Consider the following 22,561-nt stretch of genomic DNA (forward strand, 5'->3'; position numbering starts at 1 on the left):
CAGCACTTACTTATCTACAGCACCTGGTGCTCAGCACAAGTGCACCCCTTAGTCCCCATCACCTATCTCACCCGTCCTTCCACCCATCTCCCCTCTGCTAACCATCGACTTGTTCTCTATAGTTAAGGGTCTGTTCTTTAGTTTTACTCTTTCTTCCCCCTCCTGATTGTTTCTTAAATTCCACATGAGTGAAATCATATGGTATTTGTCTTTCTCTGACTTATTTTACTTAGCTTAATACTCTTTAACTCCATCTATGTTGTCAACTGGCAAAATTTCATTCCTTTTGATGGCTAATAGTCCATTTGTGTACGTGTATACACACCACTTCTTCATCAGTCCATGGACATTGGGCTCTTTCCATAATTTGGCTATTGTAGATAATGCTGCTGTAAACACCAGGGTGCATGTATCCTTTTGAATTAGTATTTTTGTATTCTTTGGGTAAATACCTAGCGGTGCAATTGCCAGATGGTAGGATAGTCCTATTTTTAACTTTTTGAGGACCCTCCATACTGTTCTCCAGGGCGGCTGCACCAGTTTGCATTCCCACCGACAGTGGAAGAGGCTCCCCCTTCTCTGCGTCCTTGGCTAGGGCTGGACCTTTTGTATACTAGTTGCTCTTTTAAAACTGCAGTGTTTCTCCTATGCCCTGGGGCAGGAAAATTTGTTCAAGGTCCCCAGTACTATCCCTCCCCACTGCAGTTCGCGGTGCCAGAGTGGGGGGTTCTTTTTACTACCTTGTCAGGAGGACTAACTTTTAATCCTGCATGATTTCATTAGGTTCGCTTCCTTATAGCTCTTTTCTCCATCAGGAAAGGTTATTGGAATAGGAGTAAACTATTGTAAGTTAACAAAACCAACACTAGTAAAAGACTTCACTTAGAAGTCATATATATTTATATATTCTAGCTTATCCTGCTTTCTTAGGACTTGAGGCTAATGTTTACAACTGAGATATGAGAGAACAGCTACAGCGAGCTGCCCAGGCACAGCCCATTGCTGTAGTGATCGTCTGAGCTCTCCCTGGGCGGCTGATAAAAGGGTCTCCCCCGTTTCATAGCCTAGAAAGCATCCTGATGTGGGCAACAGTTTCGTTCCCAGTCTTCCAAGAAGTAAAGGGGTTCTACAAGAGATGACTTTCGTGAAACTTCAAACTACTCCAATATTCTCCCAATCAACAAAACAAACAGAACTCAAAACAGTAACAGACAACAGGTATCATTAACAGTGCTTTTATTTACAAAGAATTATCTTTATTCAGCTGTTTGGAAAACCACTAACATTTTCACTTTAGAAAAACATTAAATAATAAACAAGATGTTATACAGTACTTTGGATAACTTCTGTCAGCTTAGTGCAATGTAGTATTGGCACCTAAAAGTGACATTTTCAATGATTTCCCCCTTTCCTCTTCAGTTGTGCAGTTATAGGACCACAAAGGAAATGAATCATTAAAAGTGGGTCTAAAGCCCTACCGCCTGGCCCCTACTCGGAGGCTCACTGATTTACTTCCTGCCCTGGTCCTGCCTCCACCAAGTCAGATGACAAAAGGTCTTCTGCTGTAACTATTTTTCAAAAACAACAACAACAACAAAAACATTTTGTGGAACCTGGGAGATTCCAATTGACAAAAGAAAGTGAACTGCAGTGGTCCGGTGAGGCAAGGATCCTGAGCAGGGCTGAGCAGGGCAGTCTGTACCAGGGGCCAAGTTAAGCTGTCACACACATTGCAGAGAGAACACAGCAGATAAAAAACCTCTCTAACCTCTGTTCCTTACTACGGTCTCTGAAAACCTGAAATATCATCCACTGAGTAAGTGAAAGGGTTATACCTTTACCAAGGAAGGAAAAAAAAAAAATGAACCCTACCACATTGGGATATCAAGATACTAAAATACAAGTCCATCATACTCTTTTAAGAATACGAGGTTTTGGGTTTTTTTTTTTTCTGTTTTAATCCTGCTAAGTTTGCCATAGAGAGATCTTTTAGTGAGCTCTGCATTTGGTGGGCTTTCCCCTTTTGATTCTCTTCCATTAGGGGCCAAGAGATAAATGCCTAAATTAGACCCTGGCCTTGTCCAAATGACTCAGTTCTGAAGATTTTCATTACATAGCAATAGGATCAAAACATCTTTCGGAAGATTCTGTAATCTGTTACTCCACCTTGACATAAGAACATCTTTAACCATTTTAAATAGATTTTTATCTAATTGTTTAAAAGCCTCAAAAAGAAAAAGAGAAAAGAGAAAGGGAGAGAGAGAGATTTTTTTTTTTTCTTAAACAAAGGATTCTAATTTAACAATTGTCCCTGCCAGGAAATGCCCCCTCGCACTCCAGTCTAGGCCTGTTTCCTCTTGTTCTATTCTTAGCACATATGGCGAATAGCTGGTCACCATCCTCTCTGAACCAACCATTCATACACTGGAAAACCAGCAATGGTTTGCCCCTCAGTCTTCTCTTCTCCACGCTGGATAATCCCAGTTCCTTTAATTTTTCATCATAGATCTTTTTTTTCAACCCTTTAATCATCTTTGTGATTCCTGGCAAAAACAGCAGAAAATATTTTGATTACTTAATCAGAAATGAAGAAAAGCCTCAGGAGTAAGTTGCCTCATAAAAGTTGTCTGTGTTCTAATATGAAGGTAAAATAGCCAGGGAGGGAATGTAGTTGGGGGGCTCCTAGATCCTAGAATTCCAATCTTGTCCTCCTGCTCTGATGTTGCGTGTGAATCCAACAAAATGCCCTCAAGCGTAGGACTCACTTCCAATCCGGTTCTGACAAGATCGCACGGAAGTTAGGAGCTAGACCTGCCTCACTGTATGTGGACTTAAAAATTAGTATGAAAATCTGTTCCGACAGAGCTTCCCCCATGTTTCCCCTCGCCCTTCCAGAAACAGAATCTCTTCTCTGAAACAACCCGAACTTTTACAAAGCTTTTTACAGATTACCAGAGAGAGCCATGTGATTATAAAAACTGTTCGTTTTAGAGTATAGCCTGAAACAGTGAGGGTTTTATATGGTAACTGCAGGTTCCTGCCTACCTGACTGGTTCACTACCCTTTACAGTGATCAGACTCAAGGCCACGGAAAACTTCGTCCCTCTGCTACCACACCTGACATCTCTTCTGATTTTCTCTTGCTGCCAAAATAAGGTCATGGAACTGGATGACATTTCACCGGGTAGTTTTTAATTCAAGAGATCACAAGCTGCCTTTTCCTTTGCAACTAGAGTCTGTAAATATTAGGAACACGTAACTACTTAGTCTTTATAGCACATTTACACAAAACACAATACTACTAATGAGGGATTACATGCCCACTCTACGTAATTGTCTTTAAAAGAAAAATACAGATAACGAGAATAAATGCATCTTGGTATGTTACACACCCTTGTTTTATAAAGTGAATGGCAGTCAAAGTCAGAGTTCAGGTCAGGCCAGAGCTAACAAGGGAAGGGGAGAGACCAGTTTCATAAGCACATTGTACAACATATCTTAGGGGGAGTCAATACTACTCGTGGTACAACACTGAACAGATAACAGAATGGCTATTTGCACAGATTTCTTTTGAAAACTTCTCCTGTAATCTGCTACTAGGAACACCTCGTGACCAGGATGAAGGTTGGCACACCTGCCGAAGGCCTTCCTGAGAGCCGTAGGCTGGAAGGTAACGCCCAGAATTGGCTGGGCTGCGTCTGCAGGCACCCCTTGTGTTTCAAGGAGGGTGTCACCGTTCATTGGAATTGCACAAAAGCAGGCCACGAGGTGTGGGTCACCCGCCAGACTTTCTCCTGACCCACTGACCCATTCTTCTCCTAGGCCTGATAAGAGGGAGGAGAGGACAGGAGGTGAAGATTGGAAAAAGAAAAGAGCAACAGGGGTTTATTGCTAGTTGGGGAGTTGCTCCCGTTCTTCAGAGCAGTGGCCTTTTCTCAGGCTCACATCATCCAATCCAATCTCCCCCGTGTGGCCACGCCTTTTTTCACCTCTGAAGATGACCTGGGGAGAGAACGCACACACCAGTCAAGCCTCCTCTGTCCCTTCCCAGCGCCCACTCGCAAAATAAAGGCAAACTTTCCCCCAAACCAAATAGTGACCTTGGCAGAAGGAAAGCCTAGAACATAATCAGTGCCGCCTGAGGCTGGCCTTTTGGCAGAAACTCGAATCATCAGTAATCTGTTCGTCAGACCACATCACTGAGAAGCAGTTGCTCTTTAAAAAAAAAAAAGCCATTCTGAACGACAGCCTACTTCTATTTAGGAACGCTGGTGAGGGGACACTTTGCCAAAGACTCCCCCGGTTACAAGTTAAACGATGAGATGGAATATTAAGGTGTAGGAATGAGAGCCCGAGATCTGGCAGATCACAATCACGCAGCCTGTCCTAGACGGGTGCTCTTTCCCCCTTGCATTAAGCCGGCTTTGTTGCCGAAAATGGATTCGAACCGAGCACCCCAACGGACTCAGTGCCGTTTCACTTAAGTGAGGCTTTCTCGTCCTTTATAAACATCTGTAGGGCATCCCTGCTTTTTTAAAAACAAACCTTCCCATGCTGTGACTTGAAATGACTTTATTTTTCCAAACAACATTTTTTTCGAAGAGTAAATCAAATCCAAGACTGATAAAAGCTGTATTAGTGGAGTCTATCCCTTCTAATGTCGTTTCTAGAAACCACACCCATAGTCATAGATGTGGAGTCCCCTAATGGCAAGTTTGAATATGAGCCTGGAGACGCTTTTCCACTGTTTCGGTGGTTTGCTAGGGATTGTTTCATTGCTACCTGTGATTTGATCACTTAAGATAAAATTTATATGTTCGATCAAAGCTTTTCCCACATCCCGTCCTGAATAGAATAGGACTTCCCAAGCATATTGTTCTCGATTTCCACCCAAGGCTGCTTAACTATGATCTCTGAGGCAAAATTAGACTTTAAAGAAATATTTCAAAAAAACAAAACAAAACAAAACACCCAAAAACCCTTTAAGGTAACTCTGAAAAGTAAAGGCGTTGCAGAAAAAGGAGAAGCAGGTTCGGTTAAGCTCACACCTCTGCCCTTTCAAGTTGTTAACTTTTTTAACTCCTGAACTTTTTTCATTAAAAATGGGGCTTTTCACCAGGGCAGGGGGACAGTGGTGGTGGTCACGGGTTGCAGTGAAGAAGGTAAGCAGCAGCAGAACGGGATCATAGGGAGAGGCAAAGAATGGAGTTCTCACAGCCAGAGAAACACAAACCTTTGTGCCTGAGTGAATGAAGAGGACAAAGCTGCCCCGGATTCAGGTCCTAAGTTCTCCTATGAAAGGAAACTGCCCGGGCTCTGCCTCTTGGCAGTTCTACTTACGCTCTTGACGTCAGCCCCTCGCAAGGTGATCTGTGTGTGCCTCCAGCCACGGCCACCGTTTCTTCCCCACAGGGCTGCTCCGTGGGCACCGTGTTTTCTCACAAACACCTGGAGCGCGCCGGAGTGCAGCCCCGTCACCTTGTGCCTGAACGACAGGCACAGGTCCCCTGAGTGCAGGAGGCGGCCGAGAGGTAGCACCAAGCGAGCGGCCCTTCCCCCTGGGCCTTTGGCTCCGGACACTGTGAGATACTGTCCACCTGGAATGGGAAAAGCAGGGCTGTGTGTCCGTGCCGACGTCCCTTTCTAGCACCGACAGCATGGGTGGCAGGTGCACTTTGAACTGCAAACTGGGATAGTCACTTGTACAGAATTCCAGATTTGGGGAGAAAAATGAGGACCTATTTCTATGCCTCCCTTAAATTCCGTGCCTTGTGTTTACAGAAAACACTGGGCTCATGGAGAGCGCGAATTATGCCCAGGACACAGTAATGAGTAACCCTGACACTGTGAATATTTCCTGTTGAATATGATCAGACATCCACACGCAGACACAAGCTCACCATCTCCTGACCCTCACCAAAGTATGACTGTGTCGTCAGGCTGGTTGACTCCAAGCTGTCAGGGAGAATTTTCGACGTGGATAATTAACCTCCAGGCAGCAGAGCAGACGGCGATCTAAAGGGACACTAGATACGTTTGCTCTTCCTTCTGCTTTTTTTAAAAACAATCTCTAAAGCAAGAAGGGCCCTTTGAAAGGGTCAGTTTGCTATGCTTCTCACTAGAGTACCCTAACCCCAAGAAGACGCCGGGGTGTTCTGGAAACGTCCACATCCTTCTGGAGCGCCAATTTTATTTGTAGGTAAGTTGTTTAAGACACTTTTACATCAAAACAAATCTATAATACATATAAATTTTTATTACATATACACGTACGCAATATTAAAAACTTTCACTTTGGACAGGTCACTTTGATGATGTCCTCTGAGCCCTAGGGCTGCAGAGTTTGCTTCCCGCTATTGTTAGAGTCACCACCACGGCGGTGTGGGGCTGGGGGGTAGTTTAAGGCAGTGACGTGGGGGATACCGCTTCTCTAGAGAGGGAAAGTTGCAAGGAGTATTTTGAAACTCAGTCCACGTGCAAATGACATTCCCCCAGCTGTTTTATTACAGCCACTGAAAAACCACACTGTGTTTCAGCACTGAATTATCCCTAAGAAGTATGTGGTTGGAGTGTTAAACAGCTGTACCTGTTTTGGTAGAAATACTACTTATTTCCCAGTTAAAAGATACACCATCCTTTCTTTCTTCTGCTTACTCTGTTTAAGACACGATAATCTGGGGGCTGTCCTACTCCTCAAGTGACTTCTCTACGGAACCCCCTCGGAGCATTCAAAGGACCGAGGAGGGGATTTGCGCATACTTCACGGTGCCGGGCTCTTGAGCCTCTCTACCGGGGGCACCGTTAGCCCTGCTAACGAGTCTTTGACGGGAACATGAGTTTGGCTTGTTTTGCAGCTGCAGGAGCTAAACCCTGGAGAGGTGAAGGCACCCAAGGTGTCACCCTGCCAGTGAGGCCCAAGGTAATGGTTTGAGCTCGGACCTGCCTGACCCGCTGTGCAGCCCTGGCTGCCCCCAGACTGGAATCACTGGTTTATGGGTTTCTGTCCCCCAGGAGACCGTGAACTCGGTGATGTCAGAACCAACCTTTCCTCCAAACCACCCCACTTTATATCCTAGCATATGTAGGGCTTTGGTGTCATTTGCTGAATAAATGACGTTCTACGAACATAGCAAAAAAAACCCTGCAGGGCAATAGGTCTTTGAGGCATGTACTCGACTCACCGAAAACACATAATTTTGTATCCTCCTCCCCACCCTGGGCCCCGTCGAATTAATCCAAACAATATTTTGGGCCAAAACATTTAGATGGGGCTTAAATGTCTCCCCGTAAGTCAGCCTTGAATCATCACAGGTATTTGGGTTAAGACTAAGATACAAGGTTATTACAGTTAACCTGAAAGTTTGAAGAAAACAAGGATTACCTTAAGACCCTGTGGAATTTACACTAATATCACTATTCCAGACACGGCCTGCAAACAACTAACAAACCAAGACATCCTAATAAGAGCCAAATCGTCCTTTGTACAGGTATTTAAAACTAAACTGTAAACGTGATAAATGAGGCCATAACTGCTCTTTCCCTGTGGAGCCGCTCTGTAGGCACCAGGTTTCTGTTTTACCATAAAGAATTCTTTCCCTTTTTAATAAAAGGAATGTGACAAGGGTGGAATAGTAGCTAAGGGAAAAACTGATCTAGCATCCCAAACAAGTTACCTACTAAGTAAAAATTTTAGCTTCTGATTCCAAAATACTGGTTTAAATATAAAATTATTAGATATTTTCATGGTTTCTGTTTAAAGCGTCACAAATATCTAAAGTTTGTTTTTGTTTTGTTTTTGTAGCTTTTATTATTTACCAAAAAAAAAAAAAAACAAACCCGAAAACTGGCCAGAGAGTTTGGTGATAAAATTTAAATGTACTTATTTTAACTCTGTCCCAGTTTGTGCCTTTACAATTTCAACTTACAAAGAGAACAACATAATGTCCATTACTTTACCTGTGAACTGTGTGGTTATAAAAATGAGGGGGGGAAATGCAGTGATTTTTTTCTTATATTTTTGGCCTAGCTGAGAACTAGCCCAGGTAGAACTAAGATCATTATGGTTTGCTGGTATATCCCTCTCAAATGCAAAGAGCTTAATTTTTTTGTTTTTTAAAAGAGAAGTAAAACAGTAATGCCCACTGCAGGAAAGAAGAGATAAATAGAAAAGCATAAAGAAAATTTAAATATGCCATCATCCCAAAAGCCAGAGATAATTACTAACATTTTAACTTCTGAACTTCTCCAATGTAAATACATGAACACTAAGGCACATGAATATGAACTTGCTTCAATAATAACTTGCTTTTGTCATTAACTATATCAGCCATTTTCCTATGTCAACAAATACATTTTTCATAGTTCCAAGTATACCATTAATAATTTAGCCAATTTCTTATTGAAGTTTCCAAATGTTTACTTTTTAATTTTATTTTTCTTTTGTAATTTCAAGTTTTTGTTTAAATTCAAGTTAGCACATAGCGTAGTATTGGTTTCAAGAGTAGAGTTTAGTGATTCATCACTCACATATAACACCCAGTGCTCATCACAAGTGCCCTCCAAATTTCCACTTTAAGACAAAAGTACCATAAAACAGTAAGACAAGCAAAAAAAAAAAAGTTGCAAAACATGAAAAGGATTAAGTTCCCTTTTTATATAAAAAACTTTACAAATCAATAATAAAACACAAAGGGCATCATAGAAAAAGATTATGAAAAGATGGTCAACTTTTCACAGCAAGAGAAAAACCAAATTAAAAGGAGATGCCTTTTCACCTATAAGATTGTCAAGAATAAAAAAAAAATAGTTTAATAAGACCTATAGGGGGTGGTTCTTCAATATTACTGGTGGGAGCATAAGTTGCTGCAGCTTTTATGAAGGGCAACTGAGAAAACTAGCAAACTTCAAAATGCAAACCCCCCCTTGACCGAGCAATTCCACATCTAGGAGTCTATCCTAGAGATCCGTCCCAGTGTGTGTGACACGGTACATGTGCATGGCTGCCCACTGTCGCCGTGTGCTGCTAACACGTGCCTCAGTGTCTGGCTGCTTCAGTACAGGGCGGTGCGTCTGAGGAGGACTAAGAGCCCTGAAGAAGAAGGGTGTTCTGGAGGGACCGAGACAGGGCAATACCCAACAACAAGGACTAACACGATGTTAACGGTAACTGTGGGCCCGGCACTACTTAAAACGCTTTACGTACGTTTAATAGACACTATTACCTCCATTTCGGTAACCTGCTCAAGGTCAAAGCTAGTGCATGGTGGCACTAGGTTTCAGCCTGAGACTTCTGGCTTCAAAGTCCACGTGTGCGTGAACTCTTATGAGATACAATCTTTAAGTGACAAAAGCAAGGTAGAGAGCAGGGACCGTTGTGTAGAAAAATACATCTCTGGAAAGATAACCAAGAAACGGGTTGCACCTGGGGAGGGTGACTGGGAGCCAGGGCTGGGGGCAGAAGCTTTTATTCTCACTGTTGGTTTATTTTAACATTGATGTGCATTTCAAAATACTGTTTACTGCCGCACTAGACATACCTGCATGGACAAGCTGGCTGGCTTGCTATATATTTTCAAGTGAATACCTTGTAGCTATCAGTAGCAGACAGCACTGAGTCCATTTCCTTTAACCCTGATCCCCAAGAGATCAGGGTTTCAGGAAAAGGGCCCCAGGGGTCCAGCCCTGACATTTACAGAAGGGTGTGTTTTCAGGGCGTCACCACATCTGTCAGCAGCACGATCTTCTATCCCTTAGAGGCACGGATTAATTTCACTCTCACAATTAAGTTCAACAACGGGATAAAACCTAATGAGCACGCGGAAGAGCAGCTAGCAAATGACTGTACTGGGCAGCTGTTCTCAAAGTTGTAAATTTGAGGGTTTTCTTAGAGATACTAGCATGAGAATATCCGCAAATCTGGATGTTGCATAAGATATGCACATTAAAAATCAGTCATAATTGTGGAAATCCAACATATGTCCCTTTACAAATGGTATAGTCTAGATAGAAAAAAAGTCAGCTTGGTAATTAGATAATACACAGAAATAATTTATTAAATTGGTCATATTCTTCTCTGGTCTTAGCACGTCATATACACACACTCACATCCCTGAACTTCCTAGAAGAACAGGCATTTTTTTCATAATAAGCCTTATTAGTATTTTTCCATCAGCATCTGGTTAGAATTCCCCAACATATTCTATAAAGCTCCTCTGTATTTCCGGCCTGATGTATGCCATGCCCTCCTACCCCGTTTTCCCCTCTGCCATCCTTTGGTCCTCCCATCTGGTTCCCAAGCTAGAGCCCAGCCGCTCAGCAATCTCTTTGGGAAGACCTGGGGCATTCCATTCTGAGTCAGAGGCTCTCAGGGGGTGTGGAGCAGATTTTCTAATCCTACACTTATCCAGTGCTCAAAACAACATCTTGCTACATTTCACCCAAATACCTCCACCAATGGAGAGCTCCCCATTGTCCCTGTTCTCTTTTTAGATAGCTCTGACGGTTGGCAAGTTCTGAGAGTGAACCAAAATTGATATCCCTGCAGCTTTTACATACTGATCTGACTTCTCATCCCCTTGTGGTTCCAGAATAACTGATTTTTTTTCAAATTTGAAAAGCAGTCTTGCTCCATTATTTCTTCTCCAAGCTGAACACTTGTTTTTCCACAGGCTTTGAGATACCTTTCCATCTAGGCCGTGTTCTTAGAAGTGACCTACAATTATCCGTATTCTTCTCAGACTAGAAAGAACCCACCGAAGTGGATTTGCCATTCTAGAAAAAAAAATATCCTATTTCTGTGGAAATGACCCAACTTTTTGGCAGTAATGACACAGGTTTCACTCATACTGATTTAATAATTACTCACTAACACACAAAAGTCTTCCACCCCTCTTACTGAAGTAACTTCCCCTTGCATCCTAGCTATCAGCAGAAGGAAAGAGGGGAAGGGACAAAAGCAGAGAAAGAACGGTCCCCTCCAGGGGCCAGAGACAGTCCTCAAGAACCACCCAGTCACACCAACAGCTGCCGCTGCAATTTACTCCACGCTATCATCGCCGCATGACTGCTTCAACTTTTGTGTACCGTTCTACTTTCCAACCCTCATTCTAGCAGAGGGCAAGTGGAATTTGAGCCACCACAAATTTAAACATTTACATATGTAATGAATAATTAAAAGCGTTAAATACAAAACTGGTTCTAAAATAGAGTATGTAAATTGTAAAAATCAAGATTTTTACATGGATTTTCTACATCGGATGCCTCTATGGAAGTATAATGAATTCCTCTGAGTTTAGCATGAATAACTCTCACTAGCGTACCTTACTTGAAAGAGTTATTCATCAGGACCATGAACGACGCTCACCATTCTATCCTCTGTGACTGTCAGAGATGCTCCATTCTGTAGCAAACGACTTCAGGTCAGCGGCAGTCAAATCTACAGGCCTGAGATCTGCTAAGCAGATTGTATGGTCTCCCCCTATGGCAGGGAGTGTGCACTGAGTACAGGGAGGCCTAGATAGGAAGTTCACGCTTCAGCTTTGTGGCCCGGGAAGTGCATACGACCTCTGGGCCACAGTATTTCCTTCTGAAATCGAAGCGCGATTGCCTGAGTCACAGGGTAGGTGAGAGGATCAAACTGAACCCATGGGATGACGAATGAGTCAGGACTACTGCAGATATTAAAGAAATGGTTTCTCTCTTATCCACACATATCTGTGACATTAATAATCATGTCCTGCTCAGAGTTAACCTTAAATGAAAGGAACCTCACTGTGTGTATGGGGGTCCCACTAAAATATATTTAATAGCTAAGGGAAATCTAAAAACCCATTTGAATTTTTTGAATATTCATATTTTTAAAAGCTTACCTCAAATTTTCATTTTTTTTAAAGATTTATTTCAGAGAAAGAGAGCGTGCATGTGTGAGTGTGTGTGTGTGTGTGTGTGAATGGGGAAAGGGGCAGAAGGGGAGGGAGACAAGCAGACTCCCCTCTGAGTGGGGCTCAATCCCAGGACCCTGAGACCATAAATGAGCCAAAATCCAGTCAGACACTTGACTGAGCCACCCAGGTGCCCTCAAATTTTCATTTTTAAAAATTTCTTCTATTTCCGCCTTAGGGGGATCTGATGAATATATTTTTGGGCTAATTTTTAAAAATAACTTTGTACCCACAGTGTGCAAGGAGGATTAATACCATAGGTATCTCCAAGGAGCATGTTAGAAATACAACAAAATCTACATTTTAACAAGGCCCCTAGCTGATCTGTATGCACGCTGAAGTTTAAGAACTGGTTTAACGGAACATATCTTCTCTCAAATTAGCTTTTATGTGCTTTGTGCTCTATCTATATACCTGAGATGCTATTCAAGAGCTAGACTTTTAAAACAAAAACTTTCCTTCTTAAGTCTAGAACCAGGAGTATAAAGGGAAGAAAAGAAATTTAACTCCTCACCCTCCTATTAAGTTGGCCCCACGCATGAAAGATTTAATTACTGAGGGGAGGAAAAAACCCAACAATATGTAAGTAACTTTGCTTCCTGAAACAAGATGACAAAACATCTTGTAAGCACTGAAACTTTATATCAATAGGAAGCACGCAATTTAAAAGTCTGTTAATTTTCCAAGGAACTATGTCTAAATCTACCTCTAAATAACATTCTCTTGTGAAATAAATGGTGGTAATTTATAACTAATTTCTCTAGCATCTAAATTAGATTGAAATTTTTTCAGAGAAATATTCACAACTTCACAGAAACTTCCAGTGTCTGTTTCTACTATGTGTCACATCTTTAAAAAAAAAAAAAAGGACATAATTGAGAAAACAACTGGGGATGATCAACAGGGCTGCTGTACCATTATATTATTTCTTTCATGCTCGGGTATGGGGCACTACAAATAACTTGAAAATTATATGTTAGAATGAGTCTAAAGGTTTTACTTACCAAGCTCTTTGATAGAAACTAGCTGGCCTTTTAATGAGCTACTTGTCTTCCCATAATATAATTCTAGTTTGCTGACTAGTCCACTTAAAGAAATGAAATATGAAATGTTGGACGAGATCTTCCTTTACTGAATAAAGACGGTAAACAGAGATATGTTACAGTATTCTTGAGTGATAGAACTAGGGTCCCCAGATAAGATCAAACTCATAGAGATTAACTGGTTTTACCTGTTGGATCTCTCACTGGTTCCCAGTGCAAGTCACTGTCTTTTTCCCTGATCCATCCACAAAGCCCGTGGTCAAAATTACAACTGTGTATCAGAACACCTGCAAGAAAACGACAGGATAAGTAGACCACACTAGCACAGTCTGAAAAAACAAATTTGTGAGCCAGGGTTCTCGATCTGCCAAGTGTGCCCTTCTAGCCACACTTCACTATCCGACCAGAACTTCTCTCCGTGAGATCAAAGGAGGATCACATGAATCCTTTCATTGAACAATCATGCGTGTGTGTTCAGCTGTAAAAATGGAACACAAGAATGTTGCCAAATTATGACCTTGTTACATCACCACTTAGAAAACAGCATTTCCTCTTCACAATTTTAGTGCCCTTTTAATATTTTTTTAAAAAAGAAAATGATGATATATAATTATTTTCACTCAACACCTGTATAACTACCGAGGAAACCAAGTTGTGTAAAACAAACAAAACAAAACAAAAACCCAAAACAAAAACAAAACACTTTTCCCAGATGTAACTAAACAATCTACAATTTAAAAGTCGTTTTCAGGAAACGGAAGGCAACACTAAAATGTCACTATCACATACCAAAAATGTAAGTGTTTACCTGGATCATCCTTTGCTTCATCTTCTGCACTGACTCCCCTTTCAATTTCAAATATCTCAAACAAGTCGTTTGAAGGCTGCCGTGGAACTACAGGAGAGAGAGGTTTGATTTGGTTTTGGTGAGAGATTGATAAAGACGCATGCCTTAACCAGGGCATAGTGGGAGAAGACCTAGGCATTTCACTCATCTGGAAGAATCCAAAATATTTTGTTACACGTCAATGTAGATTCATGACGTTTGTTCTATAGGGACTTATAATATTTATCTGAGGACAATTTTTAAAAATGTTTTCCAAAACTTTCTAAAATTCAACATAAAAAGACACTAAAAAGTCTTTGCCTGGAAAATAACATTTTAAAAAGAGCTACCAATTTCTAGCAAAATATTCACCCTTCAAATTCTAGAATTTATTTCTATGAAAGATACATTATGATCTCTAAATGAAGGCAGTTTTAACAGAAAATGTCTGCACGTGCCGTGAATGGTCTGACTTTCTAACCACAGCATCAACTCCCCCCCAGTGAGGGCCGCCCACTGCAGCATGCACCTACAGTTCCTACTACAACCAGCTTCCCTGGCTCCTTCAATCCCAAATCCAGGCTCCCTGCTGCAGCATTCACAACCCAGCCCCCAAACACACAAATACTGTCCAAACTATGCTATTCATTTTCATATCTCTGCTCCCATCCCCAGCTTGGGATCCTCTAATTCCTGCTAATTAACTTGCCAAACTTCCCCTCTCATCCAAGACCCAATGTGACTGTCATGCCTGGCTGAAAACTTTCACGCCCCAGCTGAATTAAATCCTTCCCCCTTGTATTCTCCAAAGGCTCACGTGAACACCTCCCTAGTACACCCTTCCATAGCGAAGTGCAGTTACTATTCACATACATGTGTGGGTCTCTCTGCTAGTTTCTGAGGGTCCTGGAGGGCGGCAACCATGCCTTATTCATGTGGCATTTCCCGGGCTCGACCTGGTGACAGGCTCTCAATAAGTGTTTACTGCATGAATGTGAATATCTTACCAGAAACTCATATTTCGTCAACCCTTTTCCTCAAATGAACCAACTGGGACAGAGCTTAAGAATCCATTTTTTAAAAAATGGAGTCATTTAAAGCTTTAGTTATTCAATGTATATTTGCCCCCAATGTCAAGCACCATGGTGGGCCAAGGAGACAGCTCAAAGGGTGAACAAGACCCACAGGGACCTGACCCTCCGGGAGCTTGCCTAGAGAGGCAAACGTTAAGCCGCACTAAACATGAAACCACACTACAATTCTAAGTGTTGATGAGGGCTGCGAAGGAAGCACCCAGAGGATGTCCTGAAGGCTAACTGGGTTGGAGGGCGGGGAGTATGTGGGAATGTCAGTGAACGGGAATTCCTGGCCAAAGACCAGGGCTACTCCCTTTTCTTTGCCAGAACTTCATTAACTATATTTTTATAAGGCAGGGAGTAAAAGATGTCAAATGCCAAAGAACAGATATCAGTCAGAGGGTTCTTTTTCAACACTATTCCTGTTATTTTTAACAAGATTTTTTTTTAAATTAAGTAACAATCTCATAATATTTGCACTGATTTTTTTTTTTTTTAGCTTACTGCTTTTATAGTTTTTCCCTTTTTGTTTCAAAAGTCCACAAACAGTGAAGAGACTCATCCTTCCCCGCACATACACTCACGTATACCCAGCCTGAAAGGGATGGGAGAAGAGAAGCTGGTCAACAGACAAGCTCTAGGGACACACCGTCATAACAGGTGCCCTGGGGTGAGGGAACTGGCTACCTTCTTGTACACCCAAATGACTCATGGCAATGACGTCCATTTACAGCTTTCCTTTAGGACTCTAAGAGGGAGACTGCCTCTTATTTACTAGAAATATTATAAAGTTGTAGGTAAACATGCTTCATTTCTTGTGATATAGAGAAAGTTAAAAAAATTCTATAGAACTTGGGGCCCCTGGTGGCTCAGTCGTTAAGCGTCTGCCTTCGGCTCAGGGCGTGATCCCGGTGTTATGGGATCGAGCCCCACATCAGGCTTCCTCTGCTGGGAGCCTTTCTTCCTCTCCCACTCCCCCTGCTTGTGTTCCCTCTCTCGCTGGCTGTCTCTCTATCAAATAAATAAATAAAATCTTTAAAAAAAATTCTATAGAACAATCATTTTTTGTTCTGTTGAACTTATACAAATTATCTCTGGAACAGCTCAAATCTTCTATGCCCATGTGATGGTGCTACATTATGTCAGTTTGTCAGCCCCCTTTTTTCGAGCTGAAGGACTGTTAAATGGTAAATAGAGTCTTGGTGTACAGGGGGAGGATTGTACAAAGGTTTTCTGGCACCATGGGCCTGTTTGTTGTTGCTGTTCTTAGAAGCATCCTTATCACAGGTGATCTTACCACTGTAATACACATATTACAACACGGGGATAACTTCCAGTCACTGATATAACACTTGTCATAGGAAGCTTGCAAGTAGCTGTCTTAGAAACACTCATGTTATAAGTGAACTCATCACTTCATTCTTTCTAGAATGGATGTCACCTGCATTCAGTGCAGTTTCCACCTACATAACACTGTTCCCTATGGTGCTTGCAAGATGTGTTCTTAGAAACCCCTGTGCTACAAATGTACTTAAACACTTCCTGCTTATTTAGTGGGTATCACTTCCATCACTGATATAACACAGTGTGAACACAGCTTGCAAATTTCCTTCTTAGAAACATCCTATTAGAAGTGTTCTTAAACTATTCATTGCATGCATTATATAATGAGGGTGTCTTCTGCTCACAACAATATACTGGTCATTAAGGGAGATCAAGGGGGAACCGCTCTAAGGAAGCACCATTTAGACCAAGAAGGAAAGAATGTGGAAACTTCCAGCAAAAAGCAAAGTGTTGGGGGGGGGAAGACGGAGTGCTTCAGACAGCAATTACAAAGAAGGTGCTTGGAATATTTAGCGAAAGGCATTCATGGTGCCTGCAGGAAGGATGCTGAGAAATGGGGAAAGTGATGTGGGATGAGGTTGAAGAGAAAGGAAGGGAGGAGATCACAAACTTGGAAAACAGCAACTCAAAGAAGTAGTCATCTAACAATTTGCAAAGTGCCAGATGTTTCCTTAATAGTTCTTGGAAACCAAGTGCCTAAAATACTAGCTTCAGCAACAGTTGATCAAGCACACCTTCACTACAGTTCATTGGGAAACATTCCAAGGAATTTAGAGACCTGACGTGCTCAGAAGCGCTTAGTTCTTACAATTCTGTGTACTCTACTCTGAAACTCTGCCAAATTGCTCAGCCATCTCTTTCTCACACGTACTGCTATGGATTGCTAAGAGGGTTCCACTAAGTGTCAAGAGAAGGTTCACCACCCCGCTCCCTGGCATATTTTACAGTTTATGTGAAAATACTAAGTGAAATAAGTAGTGGGAAAAAGTCATTCAAGCAGTATAATCTCAGCCATGTACAAGAAAAACAAGCAAAAAAAAAGAACAGACTAGAAACAAGAGTGACAAAAACAACACCCCCTCCCACGCATACACAGTCAATTAACTTACCACAAAGAAGCCAAGAGCATGCGATGGGGAAGGGATAGTCTCTTCAAGAAATGCTGTTGGGAAAATTGGGCTGCTATCTCAGACAATACACAAAAATGAGCTCAAAAAGGATTAAAGACTTGAATGTAAAATCTGAAACCATAAAACACCTAGAAGAAAATATAGTCAGTAATAAGCTCCTTCACATTGGTCTTGACAGTGATTTTTTTGGATCTGATTCCAAAAGCAAAGTCAACAACAGCAAAAATAAACAAGTAGGACAATATCAAACTAAAAACCATAACCAAAATGAAAAGGCCAGCCACTAAATAGAAAATATCTGCCATCATGTCTGATAAGAGGTTATTACCCAAAATATATAAAGAACTCCTACAATTCAACAGCAAAAAAATCCAATTAAAAAATGAGCAGAACATTTTTCCAAAGAAGACATACAGAGGCCAATAGGTACATGAAAAGGTGCCCCGTATCACCAGTCATCAGGGAAATGGAAATCAAAACCCTGATAAGGTATCATCCCACACCTGTGAGGACGCCTGCAATCAAAAAGACAACAAGTGTTGGCAAGGATGTGGAGAAAAGGGAGCCCTGGTGCACTGTTAATGGGAATGCAGACTGGTGCAGCCACTCTGGAAAACAGTATGGAGGTTCCTTGAAAAAATTAAAACTAGAATCACCACATGATCCAGCAATTCCATTTCTGGGTATTTATCTGAAGAAAATAAAAAAGACTAATTCAGAAAGATATAAGCACCCTCGTCTTCATTGCAGCATTATTCCCAACAGCCAAGATCTGGAAACAACCGAAGTGTCCACAGACAAATGGATAAAGAAGAGGTGGTATGTATATGCATAAAGGAGTATTATTCAGCTATAAAAAGGAAGGCAATCTCGCCGCTTGTGACCACACGGAAGGACCCTGAAGGCACGGCAAGTGAAACGAGTCAGAGTAAAACACCACAAGGTCTGGCTCACATGCGGAATCCTCAAAACAGAAACAAGTTGGTAGATGCAGAGAACAGGCTGGTGGTTGCCAGAGGCAGGGGGTGAAGGGTGGGCAAATGGGGCTCAAAAGTTACAAACTTCCAGTTATAAATAAGTTATAGGGATACAATGTACAGCATGGTGACTATTACTAGTAATGCTGCATTGCATAAAGTTGCTAAAAGGATAAATCTTTAAAATTTCTCATCACAAGAAAAGATTTTGTAACAAAGTATGATGGGTGTTAACTGGAGTTATTGTGGTTATTATTTCAACATGCATACAAATATTAAATCATGGTGTGTATACCTGAAACTAATATAAAGTAGCAGTAGGTCAATTACACCTCAGTTAAAAAAAAGAAATACACCAATATTGCTACTGAGGGCTGTCTGAGTATTGGAAGTGAAAGTGATGTTTTCCCATTTGTTTGGTTTGCTTTGTCTTTCGTAATACTATATCACAACCGACTGAGCCACTCAGGCCCCTCAAAGAGAACTTTGATTAGAGTCTTCGTACCTGTTATTAAATGTGAGGCTATGAAATTGAAATATATTAGTGAATTTGAACATAATCTTTGATTCCAGGGAACTATTTTAATCAATGTAGAAAATGTTAATTAAAATAAATGGCTAGTAGGGACACCTGGGTGGCTCAGTCAGTTAAGTGTCTGCCTTTGGCTCAGGTCATGATCCCAGGGTCCTGGGATCGAGTCCCACCATCAGGCTCCTTGCTCCATGGGGACCCTGCTTCTCCCTCTGCCTGCTGCTCCCCCTGCTTGTGCTCTCTCTCTGACAAACAAAATCTTTTATAAATAATAAATAAAATAAATGACTAGTCTTGCCTAAAAATAGAAGCATAACCAGGATAAACACTTGTACATGATTTTTCTAATTATTTTCCCTGCTTTGTATTTTAGCGAACAGTCACTTTAAATATGCAATATACCTATTTTATAAAAACACATATCTGATACTGTGTAGTAACTGGACCACTAATTCTTAGAATGGTATAATTTTAGAGATTAAAACCAGGATAGGAGAAATGCTAACAATACAATTCCTCTACTCTCTGTCCATCCATCCTGCCTCTATTCTACCCACTTTTTAATGCAGTCAGTCAACAAACAGAATCCACAGGGTACAAGGCACTGGGCTAAAAACTTGTGAAGCAATGTGCATACTCTTGCCTTCAGGAGGTCTAATTTCTAGAAGTGAAGACAGATCTCTAACAACTTCCCCAGGTAATGAATGCTTTAAAGACAAGGAGGCTGTGTGAGCGTGGGGGTGGGGCCTGGGGGCTGGCTAAGCTAGGGGGGAGGGCAGAGGCGGGATCTCTGAGAGGTGATGCTCACACCCAGCTGCAGCCAGTGCTCATTACTGTGAGCGAGTGCCCTAGGGAATGGAAGGCTGTGGAACTTCTAGCTCTAGAGGTCAGGTGGAGAGACAGGGTGCAGGAGGAAGGGCACCAAATGAAGCTAGGGACAGATGCGGGCAGATTAAAGCCCTGTAGAGATTTGGGGTTTTATTCTGGTAGAAGCTGGAAGCCTTTGCAAGATTTCATGTCAGGTGCAACGTTCTGGCTGTAGTGTGGAGAATGGGGCGGGGGGGGGGAGTTGACGTCAGAGAGCGATTATGATCAAAATTAACAAACTAAAGACTGTTCATATGTTTTCTTTAAAAGATTCATTTCCTAAATTTTCTTCCTTCCATTGGCCAATGTTTTACCCACCAAAACATATCACTTGCCCCATGCTGCTTACGGCCTACGCATGAACTAAACAAAGGGAAGGTGCAGACAGCTGGATAAAAACGGGCTTGGACTGTGCTTAGGGACCTGGTACTCTTTCCTGGTGGCTGGAGGGCCCTGGAGCCCATGAGAAGAATCGGCCACATGAATAAGCAGGAAATCTCTTTAAAAAGATACTTTGGCCCAGCATTTTCTATTAAATACATTTTCCCCAGGAACATAATATACAGCTTGTGTTCATAAATGCGGTTTCCCAAATAGTCAACTATACTCTTACCCAAAAAGCATTAGGAGTAAGCACAGGGAAGTAAACATAAATATTATCTTACACGCCTCCCGCTGCCAGACTTCTTCCTAAGAAGTTAACTGTAGCAAAATGGAAGCACTCTTTACTCAAGGGAGCTTCGCAAATTCCGTTTCTGTTCGAGGGTGGCTACCATGAGTTACCTAGGCCAGTTCTGGCATTTGTTGTGAGACTAAAAGATTAAAGGTAACACTGTCTTAAAATGTTTCTGTGGTTAGGGCTTGGTTCAGTGGAAGAGAATGGTGCATATGTAACTCTCCTAATATTCTGAAGGGTCTTTCTGGAAACAAAACCTAGGGGATTCTGAGAGACTACAGAGTGGGGATGAATGACGGGTTCTATGAGGCGGTCTCCTGCCCCTCTCTCCCCACCCCCGGCCCTCTCTTTCCATCTCCAGATGAACAGCATACGCATTATAGCTTTAAATGACCAGAGAGAAGCAAATAAAAGGCTTGGGAAGGAGTTTCTGAAATTTCCTTAACCACATTAGAGAAAATTCTTAGCCATATACTGATTACTAGCAAAGAGAAAAGGGTTTCTGGGCTCCACAGAAATAAGCCCTAGTCTGCCAAAGCTTTCATCCCACAGGAAGAATCTAAAATGCTCAAACAACAGCGCTTTGGGCTGAGAGTAGAGAGCAGAGCTGGAGAAAATTAAATCTCTGGTGAAAGGTGGAGCATAGACATCCCTCCAGTACTCAATACGGAGCCCAATTACATGGCTCACCCACTTCTCCTTTAATACAGTTTCAGAACAGCTCAAAGCACTGCCTGGACCAATCCCAGGAGAACAGAAAGTCTAAAAGATGGTTCTTTTTTTAAGTATGACCATAAGGGTGAGAATACAACTTTTCCAGAGCAAAAGAACACCTGACAGGTTCTGTTCCTTTTCCCTCTTCTAAAGCGAGAGGAAACCATGAAGGGTATCCCTGTCAGGAGCACGCCAGAGCAGGGGGCGAGCAGAGGACCTGCGCTCCTGATCTCAGCTGCTGCTGGACTGAGCCAGTATGGACAAGGGCGGGGGCTGCGCACCTGCTGTGCGGGACACGTGTCAACGCCCTCAGGCCAAAGAAATCACTTTGAAGGAAAAACAGCTTTTATTTGGGGTACTTATCAGCCACATCCTGTAACATGTTTCCCACCTAGATAGACTCATCTCTCAAAAGGCTGTTGTCACCATTTGCACAGCAAAGAAGTTGAGGGGATCCTGTATCTCTTTTAACATCACAACTGTTCACCAAGTTACTATGAACACCTAAATGAAACAGGGCATTCCAGTTATTTGGCAAAGAGTAAAGGACATGTTAAGTAGCTAGTGCTCCATTGTATTTTCTCTGCTCACCCAATAGCTCACACTAGCAAATCGATTTGGTTCAAAAGGATCTGGTTAGCTGAAAATATTAAAATACAATGAACCATAATAAAAAGCATCATAAAAATATAGACTCGGAACTGAACACAAAATGGGGCTGTATTTTTATGAGTTAAGTAGGAAATGGTATCATTACTATATAAGTGAATTCAACAACAGCAACGGAAGCAGTAATGGCTACCGTGTAGTAAGTTCTTATTGTAAAAGTCTTATGTGCGCCCACAACAACTCAGTGAGGTAGATACTATCATTAACTGCACTTACAGACGAGGAAACGAAGGCATAGGAAGATTCTGTAACAGGCCCCAAATCACAGAGTGGCTACGGGCACAATACTTTTCCTTACGACACTACAGGCAAATGTGCATACAACTTAAAGCATTTTTGATTTCTGACTTTGGTCACATTCACCAAGAATTCAATTTGTGCCTTCCAGAGAGAACTATTTTTTTTCCTTACCAGCTACCATCAAATCAAATTAAATATAAATCAAAAATCTTGAAAACTTTCAGAATTCATAGCACCAGATCCTGACCTGTAAGCAGTGACGACTCCCTCATTCAAAACACTAGCAGAAATGGAGTCTCCAAGGAGATGCCAGGCATCTTCTCAGGGTCCCTGTAGGCCTTGCGGTTGACCAGAAAGCAAACTAGTTTGAAGACCTTTTCACCCCTCAGCAGAAACAACCTTTTTACTCATTCCCACACAGCATCAGAAGAGAGATCCTGTTTTTATGACAAACGATGTGATCACAGCAGCCAGAGACTGTAAGATCCACAGAAGGAAGACGAGAGAAGGAAACCGTACCCAGCACAA

At 41.9% G+C, this 22,561-nt stretch overlaps 1 protein-coding gene across 4 annotated transcripts in view; it reads right to left on the reverse strand.

Annotated features, from left to right (window-relative positions):
- Positions 1-1,219: 1,219 nt before the first annotated feature.
- Positions 1,220-22,561, reverse strand: part of NPNT (nephronectin) — a 79,772-nt gene continuing 58,430 nt past the window's right edge. For all 4 annotated transcript variants that reach the window (XM_011231135.3, XM_011231136.3, XM_002924296.4 and 1 more), the window contains 4 exons: positions 13,791-13,877; positions 13,171-13,269; positions 5,341-5,597; positions 1,220-4,002 (listed from right to left, as the gene is read on the reverse strand). In XM_011231135.3, the coding sequence (XP_011229437.1) occupies positions 3,892-4,002; positions 5,341-5,597; positions 13,171-13,269; positions 13,791-13,877 (554 nt within the window). In that variant the 3' untranslated portion in view covers positions 1,220-3,891. The remainder of the gene's footprint in view (positions 4,003-5,340; positions 5,598-13,170; positions 13,270-13,790; positions 13,878-22,561) is intronic.

This window comes from Ailuropoda melanoleuca, chromosome 11 (genome assembly GCF_002007445.2).
Source record: "Ailuropoda melanoleuca isolate Jingjing chromosome 11, ASM200744v2, whole genome shotgun sequence".
In the NCBI taxonomy this organism is placed as follows: domain Eukaryota; kingdom Metazoa; phylum Chordata; class Mammalia; order Carnivora; family Ursidae; genus Ailuropoda; species Ailuropoda melanoleuca.